At 42.8% G+C, this 14,628-nt stretch overlaps 1 protein-coding gene across 8 annotated transcripts in view; it reads left to right on the top strand.

The window, feature by feature from the left end:
• The window catches only part of HIP1 (huntingtin interacting protein 1), a 68,532-nt gene extending 55,689 nt beyond the window's left edge, over window positions 1-12,843 (top strand). For 4 of the 8 annotated variants that reach the window (XM_058164585.1, XM_058164592.1, XM_058164586.1 and 1 more), the window contains 17 exons: window positions 444-532; window positions 1,578-1,694; window positions 1,852-1,953; window positions 2,242-2,436; window positions 2,856-3,003; window positions 3,157-3,243; window positions 5,038-5,145; window positions 5,659-5,795; window positions 6,016-6,126; window positions 6,494-6,552; window positions 7,218-7,311; window positions 7,787-7,887; window positions 8,037-8,142; window positions 8,931-9,054; window positions 9,308-9,369; window positions 9,493-9,604; window positions 10,270-12,843. In XM_058164585.1, the coding sequence (XP_058020568.1) occupies window positions 444-532; window positions 1,578-1,694; window positions 1,852-1,953; window positions 2,242-2,436; window positions 2,856-3,003; window positions 3,157-3,243; window positions 5,038-5,145; window positions 5,659-5,795; window positions 6,016-6,126; window positions 6,494-6,552; window positions 7,218-7,311; window positions 7,787-7,887; window positions 8,037-8,142; window positions 8,931-9,054; window positions 9,308-9,369; window positions 9,493-9,604; window positions 10,270-10,280 (1,763 nt within the window). In that variant the 3' untranslated portion in view covers window positions 10,281-12,843. The remainder of the gene's footprint in view (window positions 1-443; window positions 533-1,577; window positions 1,695-1,851; window positions 1,954-2,241; window positions 2,437-2,855; window positions 3,004-3,156; window positions 3,244-5,037; window positions 5,146-5,658; window positions 5,796-6,015; window positions 6,127-6,493; window positions 6,553-7,217; window positions 7,312-7,786; window positions 7,888-8,036; window positions 8,143-8,930; window positions 9,055-9,307; window positions 9,370-9,492; window positions 9,605-10,269) is intronic. The other 4 variants (XR_009152867.1, XM_058164588.1, XM_058164591.1 and 1 more) reach the window with 4 other exon arrangements.
• Window positions 12,844-14,628: the final 1,785 nt, after the last annotated feature.

The following is a 14,628-nucleotide window of genomic DNA, read 5'->3' as shown; positions in this document are numbered from 1 at the left end:
GGTAGGCAGACTAATAATCTGTCAGCCTCCTTAAGAAATACTGTAATAAGCTGATTCACTCTGGCTGCCTGGCCTCAGTTTATAGAAGCAGGACTTGTGTTTGGATTGAAAATGCCATAATAACCATCCCAGAGAAGAGTTTAATCAGTCCCCAGTGAGTTTTCTTTGGGCTATCCAGATGTGGCACTCAAACTGTTCTGAGGCAGGGCTTCAGTTTTAGAATTGAACTTCCAGTTTAGAATTGGAGTACGTGAGAGAGGAGGATTATTCAGATATTCCTTTGGCAGAGGGGCTGAAGGAAAAAGGGCCCAGTCCTCTCCAGTTTTGGGCTGAAGTGAGAGCTGCACTAGAGGGAAGTGGTTGGCTCAGCTTGTTTTATGAAGTGATCCTCCCTCCCTCTTTCCTTTCAGTCACAGGCCAGGTCCTGTCTCTTTCTGTTATAGGGAAAGCACAAACCACAGAGCAACGCTATGTGAAGCTAAAGGAAAAGTACAGTGAACTGGTGCAGAATCATGCGGAGCTCCTGCGCAAGGTAATGCTTTCCTACTTCCCTCCATTGTTCAGTACTAAGAGAAAACTAGGGGTCATCTTGCCTGGCTCTGCACATTGAAATGGATTATTCACTGATTGCAAAGCAAAAAGCCTTTGAAATGAGTTAAGGTTAAACCCTTATTAACAGTTGACATACTGACACAAGAGATTCAAGAATGTCTGGGTCAGCTATATGCTCCTTTGCCATCCTCTGTAGAAATATACACCAAGTAATATATTTTTCATTCACTTAGACAACCAGTTACAGTTTTAATTAAGTCTGTTCAAGATAATCTAGAAAAGTAACAGTCAGGCAAAGATGGAAAGAGGGAGGAATATATTTTTGAACTGGGCTAAGTAAAATTATTTGGTGTGCCTGCCATTTGGAAGAGATCTGCAAAATTTTCCAAGTATTAATCAGAAATTAAAAGGACTCAAGAAAAAGCTATGTTGAATACTAGGCTTCTCCAGGAATCTTCAGCATAGCACATGTGCTCCAGCCAGAAAAGTTGTTAGAATTCCCCAAAAAACTTTTACAAGGTGAGGAGGCAAGGAGAAATGTGTTTATTTGTTTTCCGCCTTTATTATTTTTATAAATAACTCAAACAACAAACATACATAATACTCCTTCCTCCTCCTATTTTTCTCATAACAACAACCCTAGGAGGTGGGTTGAATTAAGAGGGAATGATGGGATCAAAATCATCCAGCTGGCTTTGATACCTAAGGCAGGCCTATAACTGATGGTATCCCAGTCTCTAACCTGATGCCTTAACTACTAGACCAGGGGTCTGCAAATTTGGCTCTTTTAAGACTTGTGGACTTCAACTCCCAGAGTTCCTCAGCCAGCTGGCGGAGGAATTCTGGAAGCTGAAGTCCACAAGTCTTAAAACAGTCAAGTTTGCAGACCCCTGTACTAGACCAAATTAGACACTCCCTTCAGAGTGTCCCATAAGGTAGGAGGACTCCACTTTATTAGGACAATGATGGCCAGTGGCTAAAACCTCCCTTTCTTTCTTGCCTTGCCTTCCTGTTCTGTCCTTTAGAATGCTGAAGTCACCAAGCAGGTGACTATGGCAAGACAGGTCCAAAGTGACACAGAGCGTGACAAGAAAGAGCTTGAGGACTCCTTTCACCGGTTAAGTGAGCAAGCCCAGCGAAAGGTAAGGAGATGCCAAGAGAAGTAGAAGGATCGTCATTTTTATTGGAAGAGAAATGAAATGTAGGATGACAGTGGTAGGAATATCAGAAAATGGTAGAGGGAGCTGTTTGAGAAGAGCACACAAGCATTTTCTGATGCTCCTATCATTTTCTCTGTAGACACAGGAACAGGCAGAGATCTTGGAAACATTGAAGAGAGAGCTCATTGCCAGCAAACAGGAGCTTCAATGTCTCCAGAGCACTGTTGATTCCACTGTGCAGGTGGGTCTTTCCTTACCCTTCTGTGATAAGTATAGCCGTAAAAGAGCAGGACCCCAGCAACCATTCGAAGAGTAGAAATGAGCAGAAACAAAAACCAGAGGCATGTGGAATGAAATAGAAAATTAGATGACTCAGTTGGAGAGAGAGGACCAAATGCAAAGAGCCAATGGCATCCCTGGAGATAAATAGGGTTATGGCTGCCATTTTGTATGCTTTCCTTGGAACTGGTACACTCAAAGGGAAAAGAAGATTCCACTTCTCCTCCACTCTTCTCTCTTGCCTACCTAGTCTGAAGAAGAGCACACCACTCATCTGGCTGTCCTGAAGCAAGAGAAAGACATTCTCACTGAGACCATGGCTCAGCGTGATCAGCAGATGGCAGCTTTGGAAGCTGAAGTACAGCAATTAAAGGCTACACTTGAAAAGGAAAAGGAACACAGCAGTAAGACAATCCAGGAGTTGCAGAACCGCTTGGGGGAAACAGTAAGTGGGCTGTGATTACATGGATAGTACGTTACTGAGAGAGTCCAGAACCAGATTTCCTTCAAACCATGGAAGATCTGAAATGTTCTCACCCTCTTCTCAGTTGGGATCTTAGTTTCTTTCCAGACTCAGGAGAGAAGATGGTCACCAATGTTCTCTTCAACATTCTAACCTTTTAGTGATTTTTCTGACTAACTGAACCTTAGTCTTGAAATGCACCAATATTTTAGTCCTGTTTCCTATTGTGAAGTAAATGGAATGTGCATTCCATTCCTTATAATTTTAAATGCAATTGTATAATTCTATCTCTTCTATGGGCCTCACCAACCACAACCCATTTAATTTACAAACCGTCCCAACAGAAGACATACACGGTTCACTGATACTTTGCATCACTGTGTCTCTTCATTTGCTCTTAGGAAGGCAACACACAGGCTCTTCAACAGGAGCTCCTGGACAAACAGTTTGTGCTCCTTCAGTGTGCTGTGAAAGAGGCTGAACAGATGGTACAGGATGCCCTCAATCAACTCGAAGATCCCACCCATATCAGTAGCACAAGCTCTGCAGGTTAGCAGGCAGGGTTAAATGACATTCATTACTAAAATGTCTGATTTTTAATTTAAAAATGGATATAGTTGCATATATATATCACATCAAATTGCCCTTCAAGTTGTACTTCTTAGAAGAGCTTATGTAATGCATACTTTTGTTGTTGTATAGATTACCTTTTATCAAGGACCTGTGCAGCTTCTGAATGTGTGGAGCGGCTACAGGAAGCATGTAGCCAATACCTTTCTGACCAGTCAGGTGAGACATTCATAACTACACCAGTTGAACAGCCAGTGTACATATCAAGCATGCAGATAGAAAGTCCTGACAACATACACAATTAATGCATTCCTGAATTGGTGGACTCTTTTGTCTAACATTTTGAAAATGAAAAATGGAAAAAAGCATAGGTCACTGTCGTTCATGTGGCATAAGCGGAATTCATGTGTTTCACCCTTATCCATTTTGGTTCAAAAGGTTCAGGGTTTTGTTACTTATTTATTTTATTTATTTATTTTTCGCATTTTTATACCGCCCTATCTCCCTAGGGACTCAGGGCGGTTTACAGCCGGATAAAACATACATATAAATACAAAATAAAACATCAATTAAAAAACTTATTACATAAGGCCGAATATTTAAAAATAGCAATACAAATAATAAAAACCCCATTAAAACCAAATTCAAAATTTAAAATTCTAGTCCAGTCCTGCGCAGATAAATAGATGTGTCTTAAGTTCGTGGCGAAAGGTTCGAAGGTCAGGAAGTTGGCGGAGTCCTGGGGGAAGTTCGTTCCAGAAGGTGGGAGCCCCCACAGAGAAGGCCCTTCCCCTGGGTGTCGTCAGTCGGCACTGCCTGGCCGACGGCACCTGAGGAGTCCCTCTCTGTGAGAGCGCACGGGTCGGTGAGAGGCATTCGGTGGCAGCAGACGGTCCCATAAGTAACCCGGCCCTATGCCATGGAGCGCTTTGAAGATAGTTACCAGAACCTTGAAGCGCACCCGGAAGGCCACAGGTAGCCAGTGCAGTCTGCGCAGGAGAGGTGTCACATGGGAGCCACGAGGGACTCCCTCTATCACCCACGCAGCCGCATTCTGAACTAACTGGAGCCTCCGGGTGCTCCTCAAGGGGAGCCCCATGTAGAGAGCATTGCAGTAATCCAGATGAGATGTCACGAGAGCGTGAGTGACCGTGCATAGGGCATCCTGGTCTAGAAAGGGGCGCAACTGGCGAATCAGGCGGACCTGGTAAAAAGCTCTCTTGGAGACGGCCGTCAAATGATCTTCAAAGGATAGCTGTCCATCCAGGAGAACACCCAAGTTGCGCACCCTCTCCATTGGGGCCAATGACTTGCCCCCAACAGTCAGCCGCGGCTGCAGCTGACTGTACCGGGATGCCGGCATCCACAGCCACTCTGTCTTGGAGGGATTGAGCTTGAGCCTGTTTCTCCCCATCCAGACCCGTACGGCTTCCAGGCACCGGGACAGCACTTCGATAGCTTCATTGGGGTGGCCCGGTGTGGAGAAGTACAGCTGAGTATCATCAGCGTACAGCTGGTACCTCACACCGAAGCCACTGATCTCACCCAGCGGCTTCATATAGATGTTGAACAGAAGGGGCGAGAGAATCAACCCCTGTGGCACCCCACAAGTGAGGCGCCTCGGAGCCGACCTCTGCCCCCCTGTCAACACCGTCTGCGACCGATCAGAGAGATAGGAGGAGAACCACCGATAAATGGTGCCTCCCACCCCCAATCCCTCCAACCGGTGCAGCAGGATACCATGGTCGATGGTATCAAAAGCCGCTGAGAGGTCTAATAGGACCAAGGCAGAGGAATAACCCCTATCCCTGGCCCTCCAGAGATCATCCACCAACGCGACCAAAGCCGTCTCAGTGCTGTATCAGGGCCAAAAGCCGGACTGGAACGGGTCTAGATAGACAGTTTCATCCAGGTACCGGGGTAATTGACATGCCACCACACTCCCTACAACCTTCGCCGCGAAGTGTTACTGTAACACTCCTTTAATTTGTGTGCTCTCTTTTTTGCATCTAGATGTGAGCAGTTTGTTATCATGTGTGCCTCTTTTTGCTCACCTGATTGGTGATGCCATTCTGCAGGCTAGTGCCACATCACACATGGCCCCCATGGAATCCGCTGATTGTGAGTATTCATGGCAGAGAGCCTGATTATTTAAGGGGCCATCTGTCTTCCATTGTTTCTTACAGGCCTGTAAAACTGGGTATAATTGGCATGCTTCAGGTTTTTCCATTAAGCAGTGTTGCATGATAGAACCTGGAAAACATACCTTCTCTGTCACAGCACCTGCCTTCTGGAACATCTCTTTTGAGAAACATCTGGCCCCCACCCTGGCCATGTTCAAAAGAACTCTGAAAACATGGCTTCTTTCTCAGGCCCTGAGTGGTGGGTCCTGTGTGTTCTATTGTTTTTGAATGGTGGTTCTTCCAGTTTTTAATTATACATCAGAAATGATTTACTGTATGTTAGCCAGAGTCGTTGTAGACTGGGGAGATACACACATACTTGCTGATTGCATGCTTACATGCGTGTATACACATACACACATATCCATATCTATGTATATCAGGGGGAGAGATATATAAGCATCTTCTAGGTCATACCAGTGAGAATAATCCTTTCCTTGCCTGCTTCCAGTGCTGTTGGAGACCAGCAAGCAATGTGGGAATGAGACCTTGCAGTACCTGGGAATGCTGAAAGATAAAGCTACCTTGGAAAGTGCTGATTGCGCTGCTGTCAGGAATTGTCTCAACCAAATCACTTCAATTGGACAGGTGGGATACCTCATGGCATACGGAAGAATGAGAAACAGGATTCCTTGTCTGCTCCAGGGGCAGCTATCCAGATCAGTGAGCCTACCGTATTATCCACTGAAGAGAAATCTCTCTTTGGGGAGTTTTGAGGTCCTCTTTTGTTACAGAGGAAGATTCATGTGAAGACAGGAGGAACAGGAGAAAAGGACGATCAGTTTGTGCATTATCTTTCAATCTGCAGGATCTGCGGCCCAAAGGCCTGGATGTTGAGGAAGAGAAACTGGGGGATCTGGTCGATGAAGAGATGGCAGCAACAGCAGCAGCCGTTGAGATAGCAGCTGCCAGAATTGAGGTGAGATGCAGAAATGTTAGATTCTTGCTCTGCCCCAGCCCTTACGTGAAGTTACTTTAGAAAGAGAATTTTTAGATTGAGAAATTAAGAGTTTATTTGCAATTCCATGTCCTGGAAGAATGGGTTCTGGGGTTAAGGTTTAAGTCAGGGATATCAAACTCATAGCCCGCGGGCCGGATGCGTCACGTGCTGGCTCTGCCCCCGCCCGGTTTAGCAAAGGGGGAAAAAAGTCCCGATACGTCACGTGGCGCTGCCGTAACGACACGAGTTTGACATCCCTGATTTAAGTGGAAATGGTTTTCCATTATTTGAGATATTGAATGTGTTAATCTGAACTCTGACCCTCCCCTTCCCCTTGTTAAAACAGGAGATGCTGAACAAATCACGAGCAGGGGACAGAGGAGTCAAGTTTGAGGTTAACGAGAGGTTGGTATTAAAGGCTGGCACTGATGCCTTCAGATACTAGGTACCTCCTGCAGCTTATAAACCTGATGAATTTAAATGTTGGGGAAATTATGGGTGAGAGGGAGAATAGCAAAGTCTGCCATGCAATTTCTCCCCACATGGCATCGACAGTATTTGAAAACTGGGCTGAATTGCTTTGTCCATTTAGCATCACTTATTCCTGTGCTTGTACAATGGATTGCAGACCCACATGTGCCCTTGCAACCTCCTCCTCATATTAGCATTGGGACACCAAGGAAAAGTCAGACAAATGCAGACTTCCCATAGATTAAAGCAGAGATTTTTAAAAACATCATCAGCTCATTTCCCACTCACATATACACAGCTTTACCAATTACATTTTTAGGATACAAAGTTCTAGAAGGGAAAGATAAGCCTCCTGCTGTCACTCTAGTTCAGGGGTCTCCAATCTTGGCAACTTTAAGACTTTTGGACTTCAACTCCCAGAATTCTTAAAGTTGCCAAGGTTGGAGACCCCTTACTCTAGTTGAAGTATGGAAACTGTGTTAATTGCATTACTAAAGTGATGCAAAAAAGTGCACAAAAACATCAGAAAAATGCTTTTGGAGATCCTACAGTGGGATTACTCTGTCTTCTCCTGCTACCATTGGTTTTGTATCTTGCAGAATTTTGGGGTCCTGCACAGACTTAATGCAGGCCATTCAAGTTTTGGTGTTGGCTTCCAAGGACCTCCAACAAGAGATTGTGGAGAGTGGAAGGGTGAGTCTGTACCAGTCTTGTAACAGGATAACTTTTACTTCCCACCTGCTGTGCTCTACTGTCACCACAACATATTTCTATGAAAAAATATACCAGCAATTATGGTAGTGGTGATTAAAGGTAAGACAGGCAGACATATTAATTCTTGCTAAAGACAGAGCTAATGAAACCTCCTGCTCTTCATTCGTTTATTGAATCGTGTAATAAGATTGGGTGGCAGATTTAAGTATTTATTAATACTTTAATTTACATTATATTTTTATCCCCTCTGTATTTGGTCAACACAAGGTGGCATACTTACCAAATATTTCTATTTTCCCCACAACATCATCCCTGTGAGGTGGGTGGGGCTGAGAGAAAGGCACTGGCCCAAAGGACAGTCTCCTTGTTTCTAGTCCAGCTTCTTAGCCATTAAACTGGTTGCCTCTCTATATTTCACTTAGAACACTTAGATGTAATTTCTTTTCTTCTGCAGGGAGCAGCATCCCCCAAAGAATTCTATGCCAGAAATTCCCGTTGGACAGAGGGCCTGATTTCTGCTTCCAAGGCTGTAGGCTGGGGAGCAACAGTGATGGTGTAAGTTTCTGCAGCATGGCCCCAGCCAATTGTGGCATTGTCATGTTGCCGTTCAAGTTCTGCACAAACATCTGTGCAGTGTGGCTTTGAGTCATGGCTAGAAAAGTAGAAGAAAAGGATTTACTGTTCATTTGTATTTGTCTCCATAGAGATGCTGCTGACCTTGTAGTTCAAGGGAACGGGAAGTTTGAAGAACTCATGGTTTGTTCGCATGAAATTGCAGCAAGCACAGCTCAGCTTGTTGCTGCTTCAAAGGTAGGCTTTTTCACAGAGATAACCCTTGAAATTTGGTGCTAGAGGATGTAATTAATTATTATTCATAGTAATGAGTTTTTGATAGGTGAAGGAATCATTTCTTGAACATCACAGGACTTTTAGCCTGGGAACAAGCTATTCCATTAGTATGCAATAGTTTCTTTTTTAAAAAATCTATTCAGAAACTAAAGAAGTTTGATTCTGATGGTTTCTTGGCTTATGGTTTTATAACTCCATGCCAATCTTTGGAAGGATTCCCAGCAATTACTGTTTTCTGTGGAGTAGCCTTCCATAACTAGGCATTCTCTAGTTGTGAGGACTAACCTCCAGAACTTCCATTAATGGTTATAATGACTGAGACATTCTGGGAGCAGAAATCCCCATGTTTTGGATGTTGCCAAAATTGAAGAAGATTGTTGAATAAAAACTGTATTAGAGTTTTCTGGAAACACAATTTGGGTATCTTGAAAACATGGAATTTGGGATACATGATGAAAAATGAGAAAAATTGGGATGGACAGAAGCATTTTTTGATCATTTTGTTTTAGATAATGGTATTGCCATAATATCATCCCATATGCTTGTGATTAGTTATTGAATATTATTTTCAGTACCTGTCTGACTCATATCTTTGTCTGCAAGAGCTTTAGTTTTTTTTTCTTTTAATAGGTTTTGAATTTTCTGTGAAGGCATATATTATGGAATGTCTATTTTTTATCTCATTTGTACCATATATTTTTTTTTCTCACCTGAAAAAAATTACCTGAATCTCCCATTTGATCTCACAGGTAAAAGCAGACAAAGACAGTGTAAATCTCAGCAAGCTTCAGATTGCCTCTCGAGGAGTCAATCAGGCAACAGCCAGAGTAGTTGCTTCCACCAAGTCAGGAAAATCACAAATACAGGAGAAAGGTATTTTTCTTCACTGCACAGGTAGATGACAAAAGTCCCTTTCCCTTTTCTGAGAAGTAATTTTATAAGGGTGAGTGGTAAAAGATCTCTGGCTCTCTCTGAATACAGTTACTTTTCATATTCATCCAGTGGCTTATGGTCCATTGGCACAATTATGTTTGCCAGCTATGTGGCAAGAAACCTCAGCCAATTGAGGGAAGGGCAGGGGAACAGCACCTTTTATTGAGAATAATAGTAAGATATTCCCCTACAGATAGCATGGACTTCTCTGACATGACACTAACACAGATCAAACGGCAAGAAATGGACTCTCAGGTAAAGTGGGCAAGTAACAGAGAAGGAAGAATGCTTGGCCAATTGGAGAAGAGACAAAATAACAGTATAGGAAGGGGTTAGAAAAGGGCCTGGTGCTATGGAAAGTAATATCTTTCCTGCTAGGTCCGAGTCTTGGAACTGGAGAGTCAACTGCAGAAGGAACGCCAGCGCCTGGGTGAGCTCCGTAAGAAGCACTACGAGCTGGGAGGCGTAGCTGAGGGTTGGGATGAGAATGGTAAGTAAGATCTGATAGCTGTCTCCCTGACTGGGTAATTCACATGAATTTGGGGCTCGAGAAACAAGGGTTCATTTATTGCTTCAGACACAAGTTTTCTTCTTCAGTTGCAATGCTCTTTTGCATTTCTTGCATTTTTTGCAATTCTTATCTCCTCTGGTATTGCGGAAATTAAGAGGAAAAGGAACATTATTGGCATTTCTCCCTTAACTTTTTGAACTAAAATACTTTGAGATGACACAGGGCAGAGATCCAGAAATAATTCATTCCAATCCGAAACATCTCTAATTCCAAGACCATAACAAGGAGCAAGTTAACAGGCATAGAAACTGAGTCCTTGAACTTGCCCTACAAACATGGGATGAGATAAAGTCAGACTTTTATTTATGTTAAGCTAAAGCTGGAGATAAATGAAGTAGATTGTAACTGAATGCTAGGATTCTTTGCCTACATAAACAAAGACAATGATTTCAGGACTACAGTTCTGAATAAGGACTTTTATTGGAAACTGTACAAATCACACCCACCTAACTGCACATTTCAGGTTTGTAATTCTTCCATAAATATTTCAATTGCCTTAGCTCACAAAGAGAGTTGAAACCTATGTGAAGACCTGCCCCGTTTCCGATAGATCTGAAATGATCTTTGTTCCCCTTGTTCTTCAGGAGCAGATTAGGATCTCTGAAAAAGCAGGCAAAGAAGAAGACCCTTCAGTTGGTGTGACTACTTCTGAATATGAATGATGAACTCATTTGAATATACCACAAAGCCTGTGCTCATCCACAATGCATTCATACTTGGGGCTGGCCCTGCAGGGTCCTCTGTTGACTAAGAGAGCAGCAAAGCTGTGGGGGAGAAAAATAGTTTTCTAGCCACAACAGTATCCATAGTATTGCCCTGCCATAGCCATAAAACACAAATCCTGCATTCATATGTCTGTTACAGCATTTCTTCAGAGTTGGATTTCCTCTTGCCTCTTCCCAGGTCACTTCCTTATTTTGCACAGCCTCTGATTTGTTAACTTTGGCTCTATACCAGACCAGGGATAGTGCTGATCTTGCTGCTCATTCTCGACTTGCCTTTTCTCAGACCCAGGATGGTGGCAGGATGTTGGTTAAAAGTCTGAGTCTGTCCATAGACATAAAGGTACCAGTCTCTCTGAGGGCCACTTCAGTCTCTACAGAAGAAGGGTTTATGTAACCTGGTCTGCCACATCTCAGGAACTGCGACCTTCTCCGTTTCTCATTCTGCTGCCCCATCCTGCCTTGCTCCAACAAAGTGGGACATTGTCCATTGCCTCAGAGTAGTTCACTGTGCTTTGAGCAGCAATAAACAACTGAGAATCTAGATGTAGGAATTGCTAGTGGGGAAGAGAGGCTGAAGGGGCCCAAGGAACTGACTTTATATTTGACAATTGTTAGGGGCACCAGCTGTTAGTCCACATACCAGCCAACTGGCCTCTTGACCACCTGTACTCCATGAGCAAAGCAGAAGCTGCCTAGAGCCAGATGACCTCAGCACAGCTTGTTAGCGTTCCTTCAACCATCTAAGAAATGACCAGTAGTACTAGGCAGCTGTGCCACCTGGAAGGTGAACTGGATTCTTTTATAGATGATGTGGTTTCTCTTACCACTGCCTTCTATACCACTGCCTTCCATGACAGCTGTCTCAGGCACCTCATGATCACTGTGAGCCTCTAAGGAAAGAAAAAGCAGAAGAAAGAAGAATAAAGATGCTGTTGTCTATAAATCGGATACTTCCTTTCAGTCTTGCTTTTGCTGTATAGTGAAGGGCATGAGGACTAAGCTCTTCTACAAGCATTAGGCAAAATGTTATACCAAAGGAAGTCCTGAGTGAAGAATATCTGTAGTCTGGCAATAGATTAGTAAAAGCTGTCTTAGTGGTTTTCAGATACGGGACATTTTATTTACTCCCATCATACTTGTGTGGACTAGTACCATTGTCAGCCAGACAACAGAAAAACGAGCAGCAAAACCTATACCGTCTCCTAAGTGAAGCCAGACTGCTAAGGGAACAATCTAACCAAGTCTGCTCCATATCTCAGATGGGGCAATCAGCCTGAAGCAATGTATCTTTCTGGTGTTTTGGGTAGGGCTGCCCTACACCTGATTTCTGCAAGCTGGCTGATGTATGTCAGACATACGGTTGGGGGCCTTCAGGAGGTGATCCAAGTAGAATAATTTGGCTAACTCGTGTTGCCTAAAATGTCTCCAAAGTGGTGCTTACGTTTAGCAGGTGCTGCCAAGGGACCTGGGGTTTTTTGAAAGTTCAACATTAGAGGAATCCATGAGAAGGCTACTGAGTCTGGTATCAGCTATTTTATGGAGACTAGAGGCTGTTTTGGCTTTGCCTTCAACTAGAGCAGCTTATAAATCTGGTTCCTGAATGAGCTGCCATGGCCTTTGGCATACTTAACTCCTTGCCAACCTCTTAACTCTGTCTCCCAACTCAGATAAGCTTATCTATTGCACACTGCCATTTGGGGAGGGGGCAAAAGACCGAGGGCTTCTTCTCTTCTTTCTCAAAGGGTCTGTCCAACTATCTTCTCTTCTCCCCTCCAAGTTCTGTTCCTAAAAGCACTGCATAGGCCAACCAGCCTATCAAATACTGGTGCCTGTTATGCCCCAGGTCGCCTTGCCATATGGCTGGCAGCCCAAATACCAAATAGCACTTCTCCCACCGCCAGCTTGAATGAGGCCAATCAGCTGCCTGTCTGTCTCGCTCCAAAACATCAGGTACTATCCTGTTGCCACAGCACATGAGGCATTTCCTATGGCGCTGCAATGTCCTTGCTCAGCCTTTCCAGGGACATCCCTTCAACGTCTGGTGCCCTCCCCAACTACCTCAGGTATTCAGGCTGACTGGCCATGCATGTGGAGGACAAAGGAAGAAAACTAAGAGTGATTTAATGTGAGACTTGGATAAGAACGGTTTTGTTGTGCTAAAAAAGTGATTTCCTCAGTGCTTGCTCTTTCTTGTTTTTTTTTGTTTTTTTTTAACTTTTCCTAAATTGAGCAGGTAGTAGTGAACAAACTTCCATTAGAACAGTTTTCCTTAAAATGACAAAAAATGCTACCTTGGGCCCAATCTGCAACAACTGACCCGGGCAACCAGCTCTTTTCTTTCCAAGAAAACTTTTAATTATTGTATTAAATACATTTTCTTTGTATAATATGTTATATGTGTGTGTTCAATTTTTAAATAAATATTTCAATCCACTCGTATTGGGTTTTAACTTTTGGAAGTTTTAAGAATTGTAGTTCTGTTTTTAGTATACTTTTTAACTAGCTATGAATCTGCAAAATGCCAAAAGCAGCAACCAAATTTAAATTGGCTGAACAAGATATTATATAGATCAGAAAGGCATGTTGAGGGTCACACATTGCCCTGTAAAATCTTAAGCATAGATTTTCAGTTTATAATGTAATAGGTGGGAGAAATGACTAAATATATTTCAGACGTACATTTGTTATTACATGTACATATATTATCAAATGTTTTTGTTCTGACTCACCAATTTTCAGGGTTGACCTTCAATACATTGCTCAAAAACCAAGAGCTACCTTGAGCCTATAAAAAGTTGCATTTGTCTGAGAAAGTGATAGTTTCTCATTGCAGATTGCAATTCCCATACCTAAAAATTTATATTGACTTTGTGCAACTTTGTGTAAATTCATAGCAGCTGATTTTTTTCTCCTATATCAGGGGTCTGCAAACTTGGCTCTTTTAAGACTTGTGGACTTCAACTCACAGAATTCTAGGAGTTGAAGTCCACAACTCTTAAAAGAGCCAAGTTTGCAGACTCCTGTCCTATGTTATAGCATGATGGAAAGCCAGCACCTATTATAATTCCCTGGACACCTTATCCATAACTGAATGTGAAAAGTGAGGTGCAAAAGCATTGTCTGACTACCAGAATAGAAATAGCTTGTATAGCTTTAAAATATTGATTCTAATTGTGTGTGGTTCAGATGAGGAACTGAACCTTGCTTTTGGGCTAAGATGAAAAAAAATTGTAGAGAAACAATGAATTCCTTATTTTCTATCTTCACAGGAGAAAAACTGGGGCACACCCAATTCTCCGAAAGGGGATCAGATGAAATGAGCCATATAGGGGTGACAAGAGAACTGTGGTAGGCTTTATTGACAAACTGATCTTCAACAAAGCCATCCAGAGTAGCCCCATGGTGAGATGAGCAGCAAATAAATTTAACAAATAAATAAAGCACCAAGCCCCAGTGGCATCCACCCAAGGGTTATTCAGGAGCTTAAGCTGAGATTGTGGACTTTCTAATTAAAATATGCATCCTGTCTCTACACTCCGCCTCTGTAGTTGAATACTGGAAGGTGGCCAACATAGCACCAACTTTTAAGAGCTCAAGGGAAAATCCAGAAAATTATAGGCCTGTCAGCTTAATGTCTGTCCCAGGGAAGACTGCTATTAAAGATAAAATTGTCAAACATTTGGAGACAGGCTTTGCTCAAGGATACCTGATATGGCTTCACTATTACTTTCCTTAATGTCACAATGTACTATGGCTTGCACAATTCTGATTTCTGTAGGTATAGAGACATCATGGCACTTGAATACCTTTTCCAAGGATTTTACTCTCCCAAGGACTAGTCTGGTGCATTTCTTACCTACTTGTTCCTTTGCCATTGATGGTTGATCCTAAAATGCAGAAGCTATCCACCACTTCAATATCTTCATTGACAGTCTAAGGCAGACTGTCCTACCTGTAGTCATTAGTTCAGTCTTTATATTTTAGTCCCATTTTTTTCACTTTGCTCCATGACTTTCATTATGAGGGCTTGCAGATCCTTTACATTTTCAGTTATCAGGGTTGTCATCTGATGTCATCAGCTATCATCAGCAAAGCATTGGGGTTTCTTCCTCCAACCATGCTCATCTTCTTCCAACTCATCTTCCCTTAATATATATATATATATATATGTTGAATAAGCAAGAGGAGACTACAGCCTTTTCTCCTTTGCCAAAGTGA

The sequence above is a fragment of the Ahaetulla prasina genome, chromosome 1, assembly GCF_028640845.1.
Source record: "Ahaetulla prasina isolate Xishuangbanna chromosome 1, ASM2864084v1, whole genome shotgun sequence".
Lineage (NCBI taxonomy): Eukaryota > Metazoa > Chordata > Lepidosauria > Squamata > Colubridae > Ahaetulla > Ahaetulla prasina.
The sequence above is the reverse complement of the archived record's forward strand: the minus strand, read 5'-3'. Positions and strand labels throughout refer to the sequence as shown.